Source organism: Lottia gigantea, assembly GCF_000327385.1.
Source record: "Lottia gigantea unplaced genomic scaffold LOTGIsca_71, whole genome shotgun sequence".
Classification (NCBI taxonomy): Eukaryota; Metazoa; Mollusca; class Gastropoda; family Lottiidae; genus Lottia; species Lottia gigantea.
In genome coordinates, this window is record NW_008710397.1 from 1,258,373 (window position 1) to 1,279,332 (window position 20,960).

At 33.0% G+C, this 20,960-nt stretch overlaps 1 protein-coding gene across 1 annotated transcript in view; it reads right to left on the reverse strand.

Moving 5' to 3' along the window:
* Positions 1-7,703: 7,703 nt before the first annotated feature.
* Positions 7,704-20,960, reverse strand: part of LOTGIDRAFT_235910 (hypothetical protein) — a gene marked incomplete at its 3' end in the record, with an annotated part of 25,912 nt that continues 12,655 nt past the window's right edge. Inside the window, exons 5-17 of the mRNA XM_009065903.1 lie at positions 18,540-18,681; positions 17,607-17,657; positions 16,982-17,019; positions 16,529-16,633; positions 15,828-15,943; positions 15,153-15,378; positions 14,497-14,589; positions 13,928-14,001; positions 12,687-12,843; positions 11,035-11,142; positions 10,115-10,210; positions 9,484-9,618; positions 7,704-7,766 (exon numbers count right to left, since the gene is read on the reverse strand). Coding sequence (XP_009064151.1) covers positions 7,704-7,766; positions 9,484-9,618; positions 10,115-10,210; positions 11,035-11,142; positions 12,687-12,843; positions 13,928-14,001; positions 14,497-14,589; positions 15,153-15,378; positions 15,828-15,943; positions 16,529-16,633; positions 16,982-17,019; positions 17,607-17,657; positions 18,540-18,681 — 1,404 coding nt within the window. The remainder of the gene's footprint in view (positions 7,767-9,483; positions 9,619-10,114; positions 10,211-11,034; positions 11,143-12,686; positions 12,844-13,927; positions 14,002-14,496; positions 14,590-15,152; positions 15,379-15,827; positions 15,944-16,528; positions 16,634-16,981; positions 17,020-17,606; positions 17,658-18,539; positions 18,682-20,960) is intronic.

Consider the following 20,960-nt stretch of genomic DNA (forward strand, 5'->3'; position numbering starts at 1 on the left):
GGGGGGGGGGGGGGGGGAGATGGGCACCTCTAATTTGTAGCCTTCCCCTCAGGCATTTTCTAGATACGTCCATACTCACCTACAACATTGGCTTCTAGATCAATATAGACGGCTCGTGGAACATGTTTACCATGGCTAGTTTCACTGAAGAATGTATTAAACGATTCATCACCATTAGACATCATCATCTTCTCATATTCCATATTGCCATCAGGGTGTATATTGTGTTCTAAACAGTACAACTCCCAACAGGCATTACCGATCTGAACACCAGCTTGACCAACATGGATAGATATACACTCTCTCTGAAATGACATAACAACATGGATAGATATACACTCTCTCTGAAATGATATAATAACAACATGGATAGATATACACTCTCTCTGAAATGAAATGACATAACAATCCCATGCAGTGTGAAATGAGGTTAATTTCGCCCGGACAGCGGCATTAACCTACTGTTACTGGAGTATCTTTAACTTGAACAGCCTGTAACACATGGGGCCTCAGATTATTATCAAATCCAAACGACAGGACGATTTTACCATAACAGACTTGCATCAAGGAAAACCTGGTTGAGAAATCCAAAAATCTCTACTACGTGTACCGAAATTGAAACGTGAGCCTTCAGGTTAGAAAGCTTCTTACTCACTGAGCCATCACGGCTCCCTAGAAATGCAAGGAAAGAAACGCATACGATATTATTGTTATCATTGATAGGCTACATCGGTAGTTATATGATATCAGAATTAAAAAAAAAAGAAAATCCCACCAAGAACTTGTATCTGTTCACTACCTGGGCTTCTCTTTAGACGAGATTTAAAGAGATACAGTCGTTTATTCACCTGACAGCTCAAAGGGCCCAATTTTAGGTATCGTATATAAGAATTAAATACCGACATCTGGATTTTCTTCAATCTAATAAAAGCGTAAGTCCAGTGGCGTATCTGTGGGGGCCAGGGGGGCTTGGGGTTGTGGTGGTGCAAGGCAACCCCTCCCCTCGTACCTGGATAAATGAACAAATTATTCTACCTTTGCTGCAAAATGGCGTTAGGCCCCCTAATCCCCCACCACATTTAGTGTCTCTATTGTCCAAAAGGACAGTCGAAGTGCTCAGATGCCCCCAACCTAGAGGGTAGTAAATGGGCGTGACCGGTTTTCCACAGAATCTGATCTATGTTAATATATGTGCAATATTCCTACGTTCTTATCATATTAAAACAGTTGAAAAACACACCTCTAAAGTATATCAATAATCTATTTCCCATATCGACCTTTTCTTTTTAAACTCTAGCACTCCTAGCATTACAGCCAAGAACAGTCATTGAGAAAGTTCTCCGTTAGTGTAGATGTAGGTAAGTTGCTACGCAGTAGGGGGGAATTATTCATGTATTGGGTCAGAATGACTTAACAATATACAGGTAAAAACATATATATGAGTATTGGTGAAGAATTTGAGATGGAAAACGTAATATGAGATGTTTAAACCAAAGTTGAATGTGAAAAAAAAGTAAAGAAGCATGTGCGTGTGTATGGCAGCAATTTAGACAAACATCTGGGTTTAAAGATAGAGATAACAGTCTGTTTAAACAATCAGACACAAAAAATGAGGCATATTTTAGTCTGAAAATATACAATCTAGGCAATAACGTTCAGCTTAGTGATATCAAATGAAAGGGTGATTGCCCTCCATGAAAGAACTAGTGTCGAAGTTTTCACCATTCGCAGTTATATTACATTTAAAGTTACATGACCAGTTTCGAATAAGAATGGCGGTCATTAGTTTCGAACGCCACTCTCATGCAAGTTGCGTTCGGTACTCATGACCACTTTCATTATTAGCAACCATACAAAAATGATAATCGCTATGCACCTTTACTAAGTTTCTAGTATTTTCTAAGGAAACCTCCATGTTAGGTCAGAAAAGTAGGACGTAAAACTCCATTCATTTCATTTCCATGTTAGGTATCAATTCAGTCAGTTTAAAGAATGAAGGTAAATTGGTATCACGAAAATTTGAAATTTTGTCAAAGTAAATTGATGGAAAATTAAAATTTTGTCTCAGCAATTTCGTAACGTTGACAAAGGTCACAGAAATACAGGTGAAATGATCACAAGGCAAATTGTACAGCTCAGTGATTACCTTCCACAATATTACCTTGTGACCATATTGAAGCGTCTCGACTAAAATATTGTTCATTGTTGAATCATATATACGTAGCCTTTCATGATAATATAACATCTGGTAGGTGAAAATATCAATTATCAATTAATTACACATAACGTCAATTTACTTGATTGCAACATTCTTTTATCACTTAATTATCACATTCTAAAAAGTGATAAAGGTACTTGAACGGACCTTACCAGGTGAGCTGTTTATCTGTGAATATTTCATATGTAGCCTACGTGAGAAATATGTAGCGATAATGTGAACTGGGATGATTCCTAGAAAGAAATACGTTGAAGAATGGCGTTGGACATCTGCACAATGTCATTTTACGGGCCTCGTCTTATACCTTGACTACAATAGCTACTATTCATGTATCACTAACAATTATAAATGCGGGGATTTCGTTGAAAGTTAGCGAAAAAAAAGCCAATCAAAGTACTTGATAGAAGATCTGTAAACAATAAGCCTATCTGTAAACGCTGGCGTATAATCCAATCAAATCGCTGCATTTTGATACTTCTGGCTATTGAAGCCCGGGTATAAGGCGAAGTTCGTAATAAAGAGATATATACGGCTCTGTGAAAATGGGCGTTGAAGTATATTTTTTGTATCCTTTAAATTACGGCTTTGTGTTTAGAAAGTCTAATATTGCAATGCGAAGAATCATATCATGACGTTTTTAGGGTGATTTTGCCGACCCCTTCCTCTCTCTTCCCACCCATACCTTTAGAACTCAACAATAGAATATTCTCTTGGAATCTACTGAAAGCTTCCCCTTGTGTAAAGAGTGTAAAGAGGTTTTTTAAACTTATTGAAAACATAACGCTGCAATGCGAAATGGCATCTCAAAAAGTTTTTAGGGTGAGATTTCATACCCGTCCCTCACCCCCCGCCCACGCCACTAGAACTCAACAATGAAATATTCACTTGAAATCTACTGATAGCTTCGATATATCTGTTTTTCTGATATTCTTATCGTTATGACACGTGCTTCACCTTGTTTGATAGAAGAATAAAATAGTAAGATGGTTTGAGATCTGCAATATGGAGTTTTATAAACAATATTATAAACAGTTAGTAGTCTAATATGTTCTTTATTAGAATCTTTGTTTTTTTTTTTTACGTTTGTCGTACTGTGATGTCAAATTTTAACTTTATCTTCTGTCAAGATGAGGAAATTTCTTATATCCAAAAAGCATAAGAGATGCACTAGTTGATGAGAGGTAAAAGTATAGACTAGATTTCTTTTTTAAATCTCAGATTTCAAATTTTCCTTTTTTAAATCCTTTTACATTTTTGCTTGTTAATTTTTAAGATTTTACCCTATATAAGGAATATAGTCCAATAGCTGTTAAAAAATCTCAACGAGGCAAATTAATCGAATTGCAAGCGAAGTCGATTTTTCATTTTAAAAAGTGTTAATGATAGCTGGAATTTAAGTTCACTAATATACTCTTTGGAAGGATTAAGATTAATCATCCGATGCTCAAGGTTCCTGCAAATAATAAAAACAAAAAACAATCGGATAATGGGCGTCTAATCAAAAACCATCTAATCCAAATTATTTGCTGGGACCACAAGTTATGTGAAATCGGAAAGGCGAATCTCTTTAAGGAAGTGTAAACTTGCTAAACTTGTCATTTCCGTCAGAAGCATTAATAGGATCAATTTGCACCATTCCAATTTTCAATCGGTGAATCTCACGATTCTACTCAAACTTAGCATTTTTTGACGTCAATATTTCAAAACGCTGTTAATAATAATTATCATGTAAGAGCTTATGCAACAATGACGTCATAAATAAAGATAGTAGACCACAGCCATATACGCCCACCACGGCATGCGGATGGTAAATATTCAAGATTTTGGGGCAAGAGCAATAACACTGCTTCTAACGGTCGAAAATAGCTCAAATTCGAATTTGATCTTTGTTTTGTGAATATGTATACACATACCGAATTTCATTTGATTCCATCAAAAAATCTAGTTTTTAGAGCGTTTACAAGCAAATGTTGACGGACGGACAGGGGTGCCGACTATATATAGATGTGGGCGTATAAAAAACACTCTTATATTAAGTGGAATTGCTGGAACCACAGACGTCTGATTGACAATTGGAATGGTTCAAATTGATACTATTAGTGCCTCTAGTTGAAATTTGGAATGGTGCAAATTGATGCTACTATTACCCCCAATACACATAAAAAGTTTAAAAACCTCTTTACAATCCCTTTAACTAAAAATTTCTCCCGTTGATAAAGTAAGTAATACTTACCATATTGGCGAGGCAACAATGCTGTCTGTCTGTAGAAGCCTAATGAAGACGTTGGTTAACTACAATAGTGTGTTGTACTGAGGTATATTAGGAACCGTGTACAAGAACTATCTGATTCTCTATTACACTGCACCTCAGTTTTACCTGGTACCATGACGTCATCACCTCAAAATCATTTACCATTCCCTCTAATATCACTCATATTTTAAAGTGATACAGCTCTGTAATTTCCCATCCAAATATCAGTGGCGGTGGGGCAGACTAAATTAAAAATCTGGCTACTCTGGAGGGGGAGGTAGGAGCAATAGGGACAAAAAGGGCAAAGCAATCGATTCTAAAGTGGTAATGGCAGGAAAAAGATTGAAAACCCCTGATCAAACACAAACGTCAAATCCAGATGGTCAATAAAGTTCAGATGCAGAATTGATAAAGACGATATGATTTGGATCCGTTGAAATCAACATGAAGATTTTTCTAATTATCTTTTTCAATCGTTCTACCTACTCATGAAATTTGAGAAAAAAAAACAGATTTGATTTCTAATAAAAGATAAACCTTCAAATAATGTTTGATTTTTGTGAGTTTTTTTATGGAGTCAAGGGCAATAACTCATAACCATTAAAGTTTTTTTTTTTCTGCATTAAATATTATAAAATTGCGGCAGCTTTGATTCTACATTACACGTTTCCGGCGGGATTCATGAAAATCAGATGAAATCTAAGGTTTCAAACATATTACGAAAACATATTGACGGACTGATGGACAGGAAGAAGCGACGGCAATTTTCGCTAACATTTTTATTCGAGAGCTTCAAATTGAAACTATGGGTGATTTTTATACCCGATTTATTTCTTAACAACTAATCATAAACAAACACTAACATTAAATTTCTAGCACTAATTGTTAGACAAAGGTATCACGCACGTCCAGTGACGTTTCCAAGCATAGACAAGATCAGTTTATTTTGTTTTGGGGTGGAATAAATATTGAAATTAAACAAACCAGACGTATGTAATACGAACTTCATCTACCCACTTAACTTCAAGTTTATACAACGTTTCGACCTATTTCCCCCGTCATCTTCATACAGGGAATGATAAAAAGATGAAAAGTGATAGGCAACTACATATACATTTTTGTCATTCTGTACCCGAGGACGACAGGGGAAACAAATCGAAACGTTGCATAAAACTTTAACCAGTGATTGTTGTTCCATAAAACTGTTCTTAACTTATATTTGAAAACGACCTAGGTCAGGCAGAAATATCTTTGCATGAATACATACAAATTCGAACAATATTATTGAAGGTTTCTTTCATGGACATGGCTATCAATGCATAGTTCAGGGCTAGGTCATGTTTCAATGAGGCAAAAATTCTGTTGTCTTTGAAATCAATTATGTATTTTATCGCAACGGTAACCACCATCGAAAACATGATATATTTAGAGGATACCACATTTTTAAACAAAATATATAATTTTACGTCGAATTCGTCTGATTTGCCTTACGTTACGGCACTTTAGTTATGATTTATGACAATTTCCTACCTTACCCCATGGGGCTGCTCGATTGGCGAGTTCCGCACGGGATTTAAGTAATCAAAGTTAAAAAAAAAAAACAAGCTGGAACAGCGTTCAGAACGCATCCACTTTCATACTGTTGGATTCGGATCAGAATTGGAACAGACGGAGCCTGTTCAGTACATTCCAATCGAGCGCTACTCATGTTACATTACCTTTTGATTTGATTGGTAGCCCATGATTTTCATCTCAATAGAGCAAACAGAAGATATATGAACAAAACAGAATATCAATGCAATTATTGTCTGTACATAAATACAGAATTCAACTATTTAATAGAAAAATTGAAAAACTGGGGCCATATTCTTGAAAACTTAACTTAAGATGATTTTAGTGTTCCAGTCATCTGATTGGTCAATCACTAAGATTGATTTTAAATTCAGTTTTATTATCCAATCAGATTACTGTATTTCTTAAAATTTTAAATTCATTTTAAGTTAGGTCTTAGAGAATAAGGCCACCATCAAACTACCTAATCAACTTTTGTACACAAAAAATATCACAAAACTCAGGAAAATTGAGTTAAAGGCATTATGTGCACAATATAAGACAATTTTTACAAAAAAAAAAACATAATGATAAAATCATTTTCATTAGAAAAATATCAGTTATCATAAGTATTCTAATATCTCAAAAATATACACTACAAAATTACTAGCTATTTCACTTGTTAGTTTCAATGATTACAAGGAATTTCAAACTTATTTTTCACATAGCATGCTAACAATTTGTTATCAACTCAACTTTCTTTTTATTGAAACTAACAAGTAAAAGCTAAATGATAGTATTATAATAGTTTTCATACGAGTTCATTTCAAGTAGAAGTTTGGGAAAGTGTGAATTTAATAAAATAAATATGTTCTAAAACGGTTCTAAAAATTTATACTTGTAATTTTTTTGCCAAATCCAACTATACCTTGAAAAATTCAAAAAGTGTAACAGAATAATGTAATAATAAATTTAACTAGTCCCCAACTAAAAAAAAAAAAAAATTGGAACAAATTAGGCTGAAATAGGTCAGTTGTCCGAAGATTGCACTCAAGTAACAACATGTTTCAGGTTTCTATTAAACAGTCTTGAAACCCATCACTATAAATCAAAACCATTCCAAATGATCAGTTATATCAGAAAGTTCACTGATATAATATATGTAAAAAATAAAATTGTATGAAAACTATTAAAGACATGTATTAGACAAGGTATTATCAAGAATTATTCACCCTATGTATAGGTTTCTGATCAATTCTGTCATATAGTACTACTTTATCTTATAGTACACCAGTCTTTTACATGTAATATTGGTCTTATAACCCTATTGTATAACCTAAAACCTGGTACAAATTTTTCGGGAATGCGGATTTCTAATTTTTCACCGGATTAAACAAATTTTTATTTTCACTGGGATAACACAGAACATATTATTCAGAATAGCATAAAATATAATATTTTTCCAAGAATTTTGACATTTTATCAAGACTTTAAGTAAATCTGATGTTTTTCACAAAAACATGTAACTTTTGATAACGTGTACATTGATATTTTTGTGAAATTTATAGTACATTTTGATAGTTTTCACAGGAAGGAATGATGTATCCTAATTTTTATCCCAAATTTGAAAAATATAATAATTAGTACCAGGTTTCTAGACTATTAACAATAGGGAAATTAACCTCAGCAACCAGCTACAGCTGTATCTTCACCACTACTCTTCGTTATATTTAACGTGGTAAATATCTGAAATTAAATCAAATATAATCCTTGTTAAGACATTTACAAGTATCATTGCACATAACAAAACAACAATTGTTATGGATTCTTTATTCCTTTTGAACACAATGTTTCATTATACATACAGGTAACGTTCTCAAGTGATGACTTTCATTACACATACAGGTAACGTTCTCAAGTGATGACGTTCATTACACATACAGGTAACGTTCTCAAGTGATGACGTTCATTACACATACAGGTAACGTTCTCAAGTGATGACGTTCATTACACATACAGGTAACGTTCTCAAGTGATGACGTTCATTACACATACAGGTAACGTTCTCAAGTGATGACGTTCATTACACATACAGGTAACGTTCTCAAGTGATGACGTTCATTACACATACAGGTAACGTTCTCAAGTGATGACGTTCATTACACATACAGGTAACGTTCTCAAGTGATGACGTTCATTACACATACAGGTAACGTTCTCAAGTGATGACGTTCATTACACATACAGGTAATGTTCTCAAGTGATGTCGTTTCATTACACATACAAGTAATGTTCTCAAGTGATGTCGTTCATTACACATACAGGTATTGTTCTCAAGCTCAAGTGATGACGTTCATTACACATACAGGTAAAGTTCTCAAGTGATGATGTTCATTACACATGCAAGTAACGTTCTCAAGTGATGACGTTCATTACACATGCAGGTAACGTTCTCAAGTGATGTCGTTTCATTACACATACAGGAAATGACATCACTTGAGAACGTTACCTTATGTGTAATGAAACATTGTGTTCAAAAGGAATAAACAACACAATTTTTGTGGCAAATTCAAAGAACAGATCATATAAAACAATGAAAATTGTGTTAATAAAAGTATCTGAATATAAATATAAGAATTAAATGTTGATCTCACTAGTATTATTTGTGTGTAAACGCAGTTGATCACAACACAAACATACATATATGACTTTTTCAGTTTGTCAGGTGATCAACTACGTTTACACAATGATAATGCCAGTCAGACCAACGTTTAATTCTTAAATAAACATAATATTAGCCTTATATGATAAATATACTTTATAACCAGCATCGAATTAAGAATAAGTGTAGTGGCATCTACCTGACTTGCTACAAGGGAGATAACTAGTACTGATTTGTAATTGTTCAGACTACAGTAGAGTTACATCTTATTTTTTATTTTCTAGGTGCATATAATGGGAAATGACATGCAGTGTGCAATGAGGTAAATTTCGCCACAACTGCAGTACAACTGAATACAATCCTATAATGTGGTTAAAGATACATATACTGTAAGTGCCGTCCCTTTCCAACAAATAAATTTTGGAGGATCCACATACATATTGTTTCATTTAATGACATGCTCCATGACTAAACAACTCTTGAAGTTATGAATCTTGGAATTTATATCTGTGTTACTCTGAGTTAGAGTGTGAATTTGGACCAAAACCCTTTTTGCAGTTTTCAAAATAGTAAGGGTTATTGTAAATTTTATGTTTTCTATCAATGTCTATACAGGGAGCAATACTTGAACAAGAACCTCATGAAATTCAATTGGTTATAGATTTTTCAAAAAATAACTTCACCGTCAGTTTCATTACATAAGTTGACTCTGTGATACCCATCATCTGAGTATTCAGATATATTCCAGACTAAAATCAACAAAAAGGCAAACCTGTCCCTTTAAAATTGATGATATATTACCTCAGAGCATGTTGGATGTATACCTATAGTCATATCAAAATCTTCTTTAGTAGCCCCTTTTCTCATAGCTATAGAATAACCTTGTGTTATCTCTCCAGCATTAGGTCCTAACACATGGAAACCTACAACTCTTTCCTGTAATAAGAGAAGAAATGAGCTTCAAACTACTATAAATTTTTTTTACCCAATTATTACATTACTTTTCTTTTTCCAGCTTTTAGAGACAGCTTTCTTCTGTTAAGCTAGATTATCTAAGACTAGTCAAGTCAAAGACGTTACAAGACCTTTTAATTATTGAGGGATGTTTAAGAAGCACATTAAGGAGCACCTCAATTTATTATCTCATCAGAAATACTAGTTGCTGTTTCTATGTTAGCCACTCCTATCAGCATCAGCAGCAAGGGAAGCCAAGGCATTGTTCCACATCAAAAATCTAACAATTAAATTTTTTTATAAGTATGGTCTTTCTTAATGTAAAATTACAAACTTAGGAAAAGAGTTTGTCCTGGAAGAGGACCCAGAATGAACCTGGACCTCCAGGTAAGTGAGTAGTATCCCACTGAACTATCCATGCAACCCAAACAGAAGTATCAATATTAAAATGAAACTAAAGTCATCTAGATTTTTATACCTTTTCTGTTTTTAAACACACTAGTTTGGCATAGCAGACATTTTCTTCTCTATGTGGTACTGTCCATTCTAAAGGCATGAAATTGGAATGATAAACCTAAAAATAGAATATGATGGCTATAGACAATCTATATTAATGGTTTTAAATTTTAATAATTGTCACATGGATTTGTTTTTTTTTTAGGATATATAAAACATGGATTGCAAATGGCATTTTTATAAATAGTACACCATTCCATTGACAAGCAAGATACACCGAATTAGCCAATAAATTTTCAGCATGTCAAGGGATGTTACTCAATTAATGTGTCGAACATATCGAATCTTTTGAACATTGATTTCCAAAGCCACTTATATGCTCTGTACATCAAAAGCTAAAGATGGGTTTCGTTATTTTTTAGTGTCAAATTAAGCAAACTATTTGATTAATTGGTGTTTCTAATGAATTATCATGTATTCTTAATCATATTATTATGTTCTTATTGCATATAATTAAGAGTTTTGACCAATCATAAATGTCCATTTATGTACAGTCTGGATAAACAAAAAAGACTTTTTGAGCTTTCTTGATTGGTCACTCATTGGAATTTTGCTGGTAACTTTCGTCTAATTTAGCTAATTTTGAATTAATTATGGACATGTGAGACAAACTTGAATATTTTCAAGTCATTAGATCACCTCTACTTTCTATTCATATAAGTAATTCATTTTCTTACATTTTAAATAAGTGAACCTATCTTAAAAACATTCTCAATATTTGTCAAATCATACCAAAATTTGCACTTGTCAAACATCTTGTTGGTACAAAAACAAACAAACAACAAAAACATCAGATAAAAAACGTGACCTAATTTGCTTCTACAAGAAATGTTGATGGGTGAAAAAACTAGAATGTAGGCACGTTAAACATTATATAATTACCTCAATGTTATCAGCACCATATTTGTCTATGGCAGCTTCTTCTGAATATCCTATAGCTCCATATTCTATAGGTGTAAACACAGTAGTAGCAACATTAATATAATCACACTGAAAATAGTGAACATCATTATAAATAATAATACAGAAGTCAAATAAGATTTAATATACAAATTCAAATTACGTTTATCAAAAACAAACAACGGCATTAGCCTGCTCTATTTTGATTTCCAACTGTCATGGGATCTTTAAAATGCATAGTCTGTAGCGCACAGGGCCTCAGTTTATTGTCCCATTTTCCATGTCAGTCCCTCAAACTTGCATCACTGTGAGTGGAGAACATTGAAAATCCAAAGGTATATATCTTGATTTACGTTGGAATTGAACCCCAAATCTTCAGGTTAGTGAGCAAACGTCTCACTCACTGAGCTACTGTGGCTCCAAATAGCATATTTGAGAATGGCACTTTAATTCTAAATATTTTGATTCTCACAGACATGATAGGGTGTACGTACTACTTTCTGCTCCCATTTGAGCTAATGATGATTCAAAATTCAATGCATTGTTCATATGAAATTGAAATTTTTACAGATCTTTAACATGAATAGCACACGGGGCCTTAGTTCACTATGATAGCATCACAGGCAGAGGGAGGATAGGGTACAATAATCGGAAAGTATCATCTCTTAATGGCCCTCATGAGAGACACAAAAATATTTGATAGACTCTAATCTCCTGCTTTCGGCATAAGCAACTAGTTTTGATGTAAACACTTAGGTACAGAAACAATCTCATTGAACGGGAGAGAGTAATTTGTGCTAGTTCTAATACTTACAAGGGTTTTAGGATTATTATATAATCTATTAACTAACAGACGACCAGCTTAGATAGCTACTAGTGTTAGTTCTGATACTTACAAGAGTTTTAGAATTATTATATAATCTATTCACTAACAGACAACCAGCTTAGATAGCTACTGGTGTTAGTTCTGATACTTACAAGAGTTTTAGAATTATTATATAATCTATTAACTAACAGACGACCAGCTTGGATAGCTACTGGTGTTAGTTCTGATACTTACAAGAGTTTAGAATTATTATATAATCTATTAACTTACAGACGACCAGCTTGGATAGCTACTGGTGTTAGTTCTGATACTTACAAGAGTTTTAGAATTATTATATAATCTATTAACTAACAGACGACCAGCTTAGATAGCTACTGGTGTTAGTTCTGATTACTTACAAGAGTTTTAGAATTATTATATAATCTATTAACTAACAGACGACCAGCTTAGATAGCAACTAGTGTTAGTTCTGATACTTACAAGAGTTTTAGAATTATTATATAATCTATTAACTTACAGACGACCAGCTTAGACAGCTACTGGTGTTAGTTCTGATACTTACAAGAGTTTTAGAATCATTATAAAATCTATTCACTAACAGACGACCAGATTAGATAGCTACTGGTGTTAGTTCTGATACTTACAAGAGTTTTAGAATTATTATATAATCTATTCACTAACAGACGACCAGCTTGGATAGCTACTGGTGTTAGTTCTGATACTTACAAGAGTTTTAGAATTATTATATAATCTATTAACTAACAGACGACCAGCTTGGATAGCTACTGGTGTGAGTTCTGATACTTACAAGAGTTTTAGAATTATTATATAATCTATTCACTAACAGACGACCAGCTTGGATAGCTACTGGTGTTAGTTCTGGACGACCTTTAGCAATATCACCAATAGCATAAATATGAGGTATATTGGTTTGATCTTCATCATTACATATAACTTTACCATTCCTTGGAAAACAAAACATGTAAAACATGAATAATTACAGAAACTTTCAATGCCACGTAAATTTGACTTTCACACTTGGTTTAAAACAATACACTAGAATATAAATAAAATCTAACATTTATTTATTAGTATGTTTGGTTTTAACGGGAATTGTCTGCCAGTTCCATAAAAAACAGGAATAATGACTTAGTTGTCTACCAATGGCTATGTACAATTATACTAGTGATCCATTTTCATTAGTTTTTTCTAATTTATAAGTTTTTCACTGTCCCAAGTTATTCACTGTCAAAAGTATACATCATTATCATTTGTCTATTGTCACAATTTATTCATCATCCTAAGTTATCTATTATAACAAGTTATTCATTGCTAAATGTAATTCAAAGTTTTAATATCACAAGTAAGTCAATGAGACAAAGTACAATGAGACAAAGTACAATGTCCTAAGTTATTCATTGTCACAAGTTATTCATTCAAAAGTTTTTCATTGCAACAAGTTATCTATTGTCACAAATTATCCATTGCAACAAGTTATCTATTGTCACAAATTATCCATTGTCACAAGTTATCTATTGTCACAAATTATCCATTGTCACAAGTTATCTATTGTCACAAATTATCTATTGTCACAAGTTATCTATTGTCACAAATTATCCATTGTCACAAGTTATCTATTGTCACAAATTATTCATTGTCACAAGTTATCTATTGTCACAAATTATCCATTGTCACAAGTTATCTATTGTCACAAATTATCCATGGTCACAAGTTATCTATTGTCACAAATTATTCATTGTCACAAGTTATTCATTATCTCAAAGTTTCTATGGTCACAAGTTATCTATTGTCACAAATTATTCATTGTCACAAGTTATTCATTATCTCAAAGTTTCTATGGTCACAAGTTATCTATTGTCACAAATTATTCATTGTCACAAGTTATTCATTATCTCAAAGTTTCTATGGTCACAAGTTATCTATTGTCACAAATTATTCATTGTCACAAGTTATTCATTATCTCAAAGTTTCTATGGTCACAAGTTATCTAACCAATAAATATGAATAGAAAATATTTTAAATACTTACTTTTCTAATTTGACGCCTATTTTTTCTAATCCTATACCAGCTGTACATGGATCTCTTCCCATAGCTATTAAAATCTATAATAATCAAGATAAAACATACATGATATTCAAATTCAAAACTATTAGCCACTTTCCAGTGAATATTAACCCTTCAATCATTGCAAAAAGTGACATCTGGTCTCCCCTTTCAGTAAACTTCTTAAGTCCAAAATCTTCTCATATCTATCTTTCCTAAGAAACAATCAAATATGAGTTTCACTTAAAATCCTACGGTAAGAAATTTTCATTATTTATCGGGTAACTTACAACAGCTATACCCTGACATAACTTAACACTTCAGAATAGATTTAACTTGCCAATTTCTGTTGTGAGAACTCATTAGTGTTGACGCATTGACTGTTTTTCACATTTTTCTGCAATTCTTTCACTATGAAAAATGGCAAAACTTTTAAAGTGGATGGGCCACCCTTGGCTGCCTGGTAGAAGTACCACTTTCATTCAAATGACACAAAATATCACATTTTCAATTCCCAAATACTCATAATACACAGGAATATACTGTATACTTACTGTGTTAAATTCTTCTTCAACAATATCTCCAGTACTAGTATTTTTACCAGTTACTTTATATTTACCAGGATTACCATCCTCTAATTTTTCTATCTACAATATCAATATCATATATAGATAATACTGAGCTCTTTAATTCACCTCCTGAGTTGAGGATTAATGTTGATTTTCTTACTTTAATTCAGATATTTTTGTAGAATTCAAATGTTTCTGAAATATACGACACCTGATAGCATTGGGATTTTCAAAATATCATGTCATGATCATTATCAGGATTCTAGAAGCTCTATAACCCTGGTTTCCAACTTAAGGTGTTTTCACCCCCTGGGGTTGTGAGATTAGGGTGTCAGGGATGTGACCAATTGATGCAAGAGATGAAATTATTTTGAGTCGAGAGGGCAGCTCACATCATCACAAGCTGGAAATGTGGATGAAACAAATTTTTGGGGGTGTGAGAGTTCCAGGTGATTGCTCCAGCGGCATGAAGGCTGAAAAAGGTTGGGAACCACTGCTCTTTAACAACTATACTTCAATGATGCATTTTCAATTGATTGCAAAAGTACCAAAGTCAAATTTCATATTTATAAATGATACAGATAGGGTCTTGACAGAAGATCAAACAACATTGCAGATAAATATTTCTGTTTATAGCTAACCTTTACTGGTACAACACCTCGATGGAAGAAAACATTTTTGGACTGCATATATTGACCAATATATTCAGCAATTTGTTGGTCAAAACCACGTAATAATATAGATCTAACCATAACAGTCACATCTAAACCCAGTCCTGCTAGAAATCCAGCACATTCTAGAGACACATAAGATGCACCAATACACAATGTTCTACCAGGACAGTATGGTAATGAAAACAGGTCATCACTGAAAAAAATATTAACAACCCATTGTTATTTCAATCTTACAGTATCAAGTGCAAGTTTACCATTCTGTTTGACCAATCTACGTTAATCTTAGAAACAGGAATTATTTTGTCACTAACAGTTCAACATCGAAATTTGAGCCTTCAAATCCATATGTGTAAGGAATGTTTGAAAGTTAAAATGACATCTTTTTTAGATACTCCACCATATAATAATTGAGAATGAAATTTCTAGTTTGAAGGAATTATGAGATTTTCGTACATCTAGTATTTGTGAAGACTATGTACATATATTCGAGAATCAAATTAACCTTCTGAAAATGGCCAACCCTAGCCTTCAATTATGAATATTAGACAGAATGGATTATTTCTTTCCATGTACATCTAGGTTGACTAGTATAATGAGGAAAGATGATTTATTGAAGGTCACAGGGAGTTTCTATATATTTACCTGGTTATACAATACTCCTTAGCACCTGGAATATCAGGATATCTTGGTCGTTCACCTGTAGCTATTAAAAATGTTTCACCACTTATCTCTTCAACTTTATTATTTTTCTTGGTAACCTTGGTAACGATAATAGTTAGTTATAACATACTGAATGTCACATGAAACATCATTGTTCTCAAGAGTCTGGGCATAGAGGGTATTTCACAATTTTATTTTGAGACAAAAGCCATATACAGTGAATCCTGCTACTGTGACCACCTTCAGTAAGCAACCACCTTCAATATGCAACAAAAAGTCCCAACGTTACAATACAATTAACATATATATATCATTTTGAAATAAATATTTTGAAAAACGTCTACATTTTGGGTTATTTTATTCATCTTACAGCATTTTTTATGATTTCTGCTTCTACATCTAATAATATACGCACAATCAGCTTTTATTTCAAATAATGAGTGTTTTCTAGATAAAAATTGGATGCATTTTCAACACCAAGGGCAATAACTGGTATTTAATATTTTTCTGCTTTTCAATGAGTTCATCCTTGGGTGGTAATAATACTCATACCATGTTTTGTGAAATCCCTCAAGAATTGTGCCTTCTGGAGTGTTTTCAATATTTGAGGGTAATTGTAGAGGGACATGAGTGATGCCAATATACTCTTCACATCTTATGTGGTCTTATAAAATGTTCTTTACCTTCAATGTATGTGGTTCTATAAATTCACCATAACCATTAATATAATTTACAGATTTTTCACGTAACTGTACTCTATAACCCCAGTTTAATGAACCAATATGATCCTACAAACATATAATATCAATATTAATAAGATCTTTTTTTACATTTTCAAAAGATGAAAACAGAATATACCTCTACATCATAGGCCATGGTATACCATATTCAGAAGTCAATTTTTCCTTGGAATCAGATCCAGGAATTGTTCATAGTATTCACAGTTTACTGTCCAAATTTCAGTCTTCTCAGCCATGTTAGACCTTAAATTTCCATGTTTGAAAATAACACTGACATTAAATACCATTAAAGACAATGACTGTTCTCCAGTTTTCATGGGTTTCCCCAAACAATAATATGAATATGCAATACGATGCAACTATACAATTCTGATAAAGAAATGAAGTATAATGTACCTGTATAGCAGCAGTCATTGTTTCCCAGTTATGTTTGACTATAAGACAAGATGAAAACATTAGGTTATAATCTATATGTATTCAAAGATATTAACTGTGTTTCCATTGAGGGAAAAAGCTGGCTTTAAGCTTTCATGTGTTACCACTGGGCAAATTGCCGAAAACATCTCATTTTGCTTTCAGCAATTTGTCGGAGGTCAACTGAAAGCTAGCTTAATGCCGGCTTTCACTTAACCAGTAGAAACGCAAAAAGCCAGCTTTATCTCGTTCGTCTATAGGGGGCGTACTGGTCTTTCCAGTCTATTGCATTTCTTACTGGTGAAACGGTAGTCTTGTACATCACGAGTTGTAAATGATGTGCGACTTCGAGGCTAAAGTCGTGCGGGAACCAGTTAAACTCAGCTGGTTATAATTTACAATTCCTAGTGGAAACGCGGTTATTATACATCTACTAACTAGGGATTACATTTCAATGTTCATAAGACTAAGCAACTAAAACAGATGCAAATAATTACCAACTGCAGCATAATTAGGAATAATTTTGAAAAAATTACCCCATTGACACCAAGAGAAAACTATTTTTGGTTATATTCCATAACTTGATCATAAAACTTAAAAATATTACCTTCTGTGTTTACATCCCAGCCAAAACTTTTAGCATCTGAAAACTCTTCTCCTATAATGAAAAAAATTAACAATAAAAGTTACTTAAGCTTACTTAATCTAAGTAATTATATGTTAAGCTCAAACAAGAAATGAAATAAAGAAGACAAGATATATGGATATATACTATTTCTGTATTTATTAACTCAACGTTTCACATGCTCATACAGGCAGCGTTATCAAGAGAAATGCCTGCCTGTATGAGCATGTGAAACATTGAGTTAATAAATGTCAGAAATAGTATATCCTTATATCTTGTGCTTCTTTACCTATGCCTATTTCTATATGTCTTATAAACAAAGAGATAAAATGTTTATTACATCATCTGAAATACTAAATTAAGCATTACAGTTGATATCAAAAGAGATTATTTGTCAGTTCATGGCTTAATTATTTCGAAAACTAGGACTTCTGAACAAATGATTTGGGAACAGATGTGTCCTGTGAGTTACGTACTCAATCAACATAGAATATCTCATCAAAAAATTATATCAGAACCGTGTGGTCACGTGAGACAAAAATTATGTCACATCGCTGTTTACGCAATGTGTCTTTTGAACAATGTCCATGATGCAGCATACATACATGACAATGTATTTTGTTTTTAATGGACAAAAATCATACATCTGTGCCTTTGTTTTACAAACTGAATATAACTTAATCTCTGCAATTGGAATAACTTCCGGTTTACAAATGATATAAATTGAGCTTTAAAGATGATACATCTATATCATTATATAGTAAAACCTGTCATTTCAGATAAAGAGAAAACTATGATTTTTTCAGAACTTCAAGTATAATGTATTTTGACACAAAAAATAAGCTTTTCAATAATATATTTTACGTATTTTACGTATATTTGAAGCTGTTCCAGAAAAATAGAAAAATAACAAACCTAATATAGCTGCCCTATGCATTAATTTTTTGGGGATACATCCCACATTGACACAAGTACCACCTAAACCCCATTGTGTTCCTTGTGGACTTGGTTTCACAAAATCAAGTAAGGCAACTTTTTTACCAAAATTTGAAGCCTCCTGAAAAGAAAAAAATAAGGGTTTACAAAATTTTTGGTTTTTACATTATAATCAGATTCAATGAATATGGCATCCTTACATCTCAATATAACAATGTATGATCTGAGCACCAAGAACAAACTCTCCAAAATGTCTTACCTTATGTTATGCTTATAGGTCCAAAAGTGACCATATCTTACTGTAGGCAGCAATAACAATGTCTTGCCATAGCTGCTGCTAGGCCACCGAAATTTCTGACAACAATGTCTTACCATAGCAGCCGCATAATCACCAGAATCTCCACCAATAACAATGTCTCTTAGATGCTTCTTAAACAATGGAACCTTCACCAATAATAATGTCTTACCTTAGCTGCTGCTACAATCAGAGTCTTCACCAATAACAATGTCTTACCTTAGCTGATGCTACAACCAGAGCCTTCACCAATAACAATGTCTTACCTTACTTGCTGCTACAACCAGAGCCTTCACCAATAACAATGTCTTACCTTAGCTGCTGATACAACCAGAGTCTTCACCAATAACAATGTCTTACCTTAGCTGCTGATACAACCAGAGTCTTCACCAATAACAATGTCTTACCTTAGCTGCTGATACAACCAGAGCCTTCACCAATAACAATGTCTTACCTTACTTGCTGCTACAACCAGAGTCTTCACCAATAACAATGTCTTACCTTAGCTGCTGATACAACCAGAGTCTTCACCAATAACAATGTCTTACCTTAGCTGCTGATACAACCAGAGCCTTCACCAATAACAATGTCTTACCTTAGCTGCTGCTAAACCACCAGAACCTCCACCAACAACAATGAGATCATAGTCATACTTCTTTGTGGTTGTGTTGATCATTTTCAATAACTGACCATCACTATGGGCTTTTAATGTTGAATCACAACCTCCTGGAAAATCAAATCATTCACATTACTCTATCTTATTGGATAACTTAGAAATTTACTTTTACTGGTGGTTCACTGTTATTACTTAACAAGTCACATTAATAGTGAGTGCTATTGTTGATTTACAGAATCTAGTGCTATTGTTGATTTACAGTATCTAGTGCTATTGTTGATTTACAGTATCTAGTGCTATTGTTGATTTACAGTATCTAGTGCTATTGTTGATTTACAAAATCTAGTGATGTTGTTGATTAACAAAAGCTAGTGCTATTGTTGATTTACAGTATCTTGTGCTATTGTTGATTTGCAGAATCTAGTGCTATTGTTGACTATTGTTGATTTACAGAAACTAGTGCTATTGTTGATTTACAGAATCTAGTGCTATTGTTGATTTGCAGAATCCAGTGCTATTGTTGACTATTGTTGATTTACAGAATCTAGTGCTATTGTTGATTTACAGTATCTAGTGCTATTGTTGATTTACAGTATCTAGTGCTATTGTTGACTATTGTTGATTTACAGAATCTAGTGCTATTGTTGATTTACAGAATCTAGTGCTATTGTTGATTTACAGAATCTAGTGCTATTGGTGATTTACAGTATCTAGTGCTATTGTTGATTTACAGAATCTAGTGCTATTGTTGATTTGCAGAATCTAGTGCTATTGTTGACTATTGTTAATTTTCAGAATCTAGTGCTATTGTTGATTTACAGTATCTAGTGCTATTGTTGATTTACAGTATCTAGTACTATTGTTGATTTACAGTATCTAGTGCTATTGTTGATTTACAGTATCTAGTATTATTGTTGATTTACAGTATCTAGTACTATTGTTGATTTACAGTATCTAGTGCTATTGTTGATTTACAGTAAGCTTATTGTTCATGTTGTACAGAATGAAGTAAGATTATTGTTATTTTACAGAATCTAGTAATGTTGTTATTTTACAGAATCTAGTAATTTAAATGTTGTTGATGAACAAATCTAGTACTAAAGATTCCAGTTGACCAGACAATTATTTCTAACAGCCTGTATCAGACTAGATAACATTAATCAATATTATATGATGAGTTCTTAGTGTATTATATCAGTATTTTTCTAATGTAATCGATGATTATCTTATATTAACCGTATTGTCAGTAATGAAAACAAAATTCAGACCTTCATGAAAATAACAGTCAGAAAAAATGAAGCCAAGCATATTCAAGCTAAAATATTTTAGTTGAGCATAGGCATTTCTGATACAAAACTTAATTCAAAAATAATTCTCCTTGAATTGAAGCTCGTTGATGTAGCAATCAATGTGTAGCTTCTCTCATTATTTATTCCACCTAAAAATTATCTTGAGTCAAAAATTACCTCCTTGATACGCTGTGTATCAG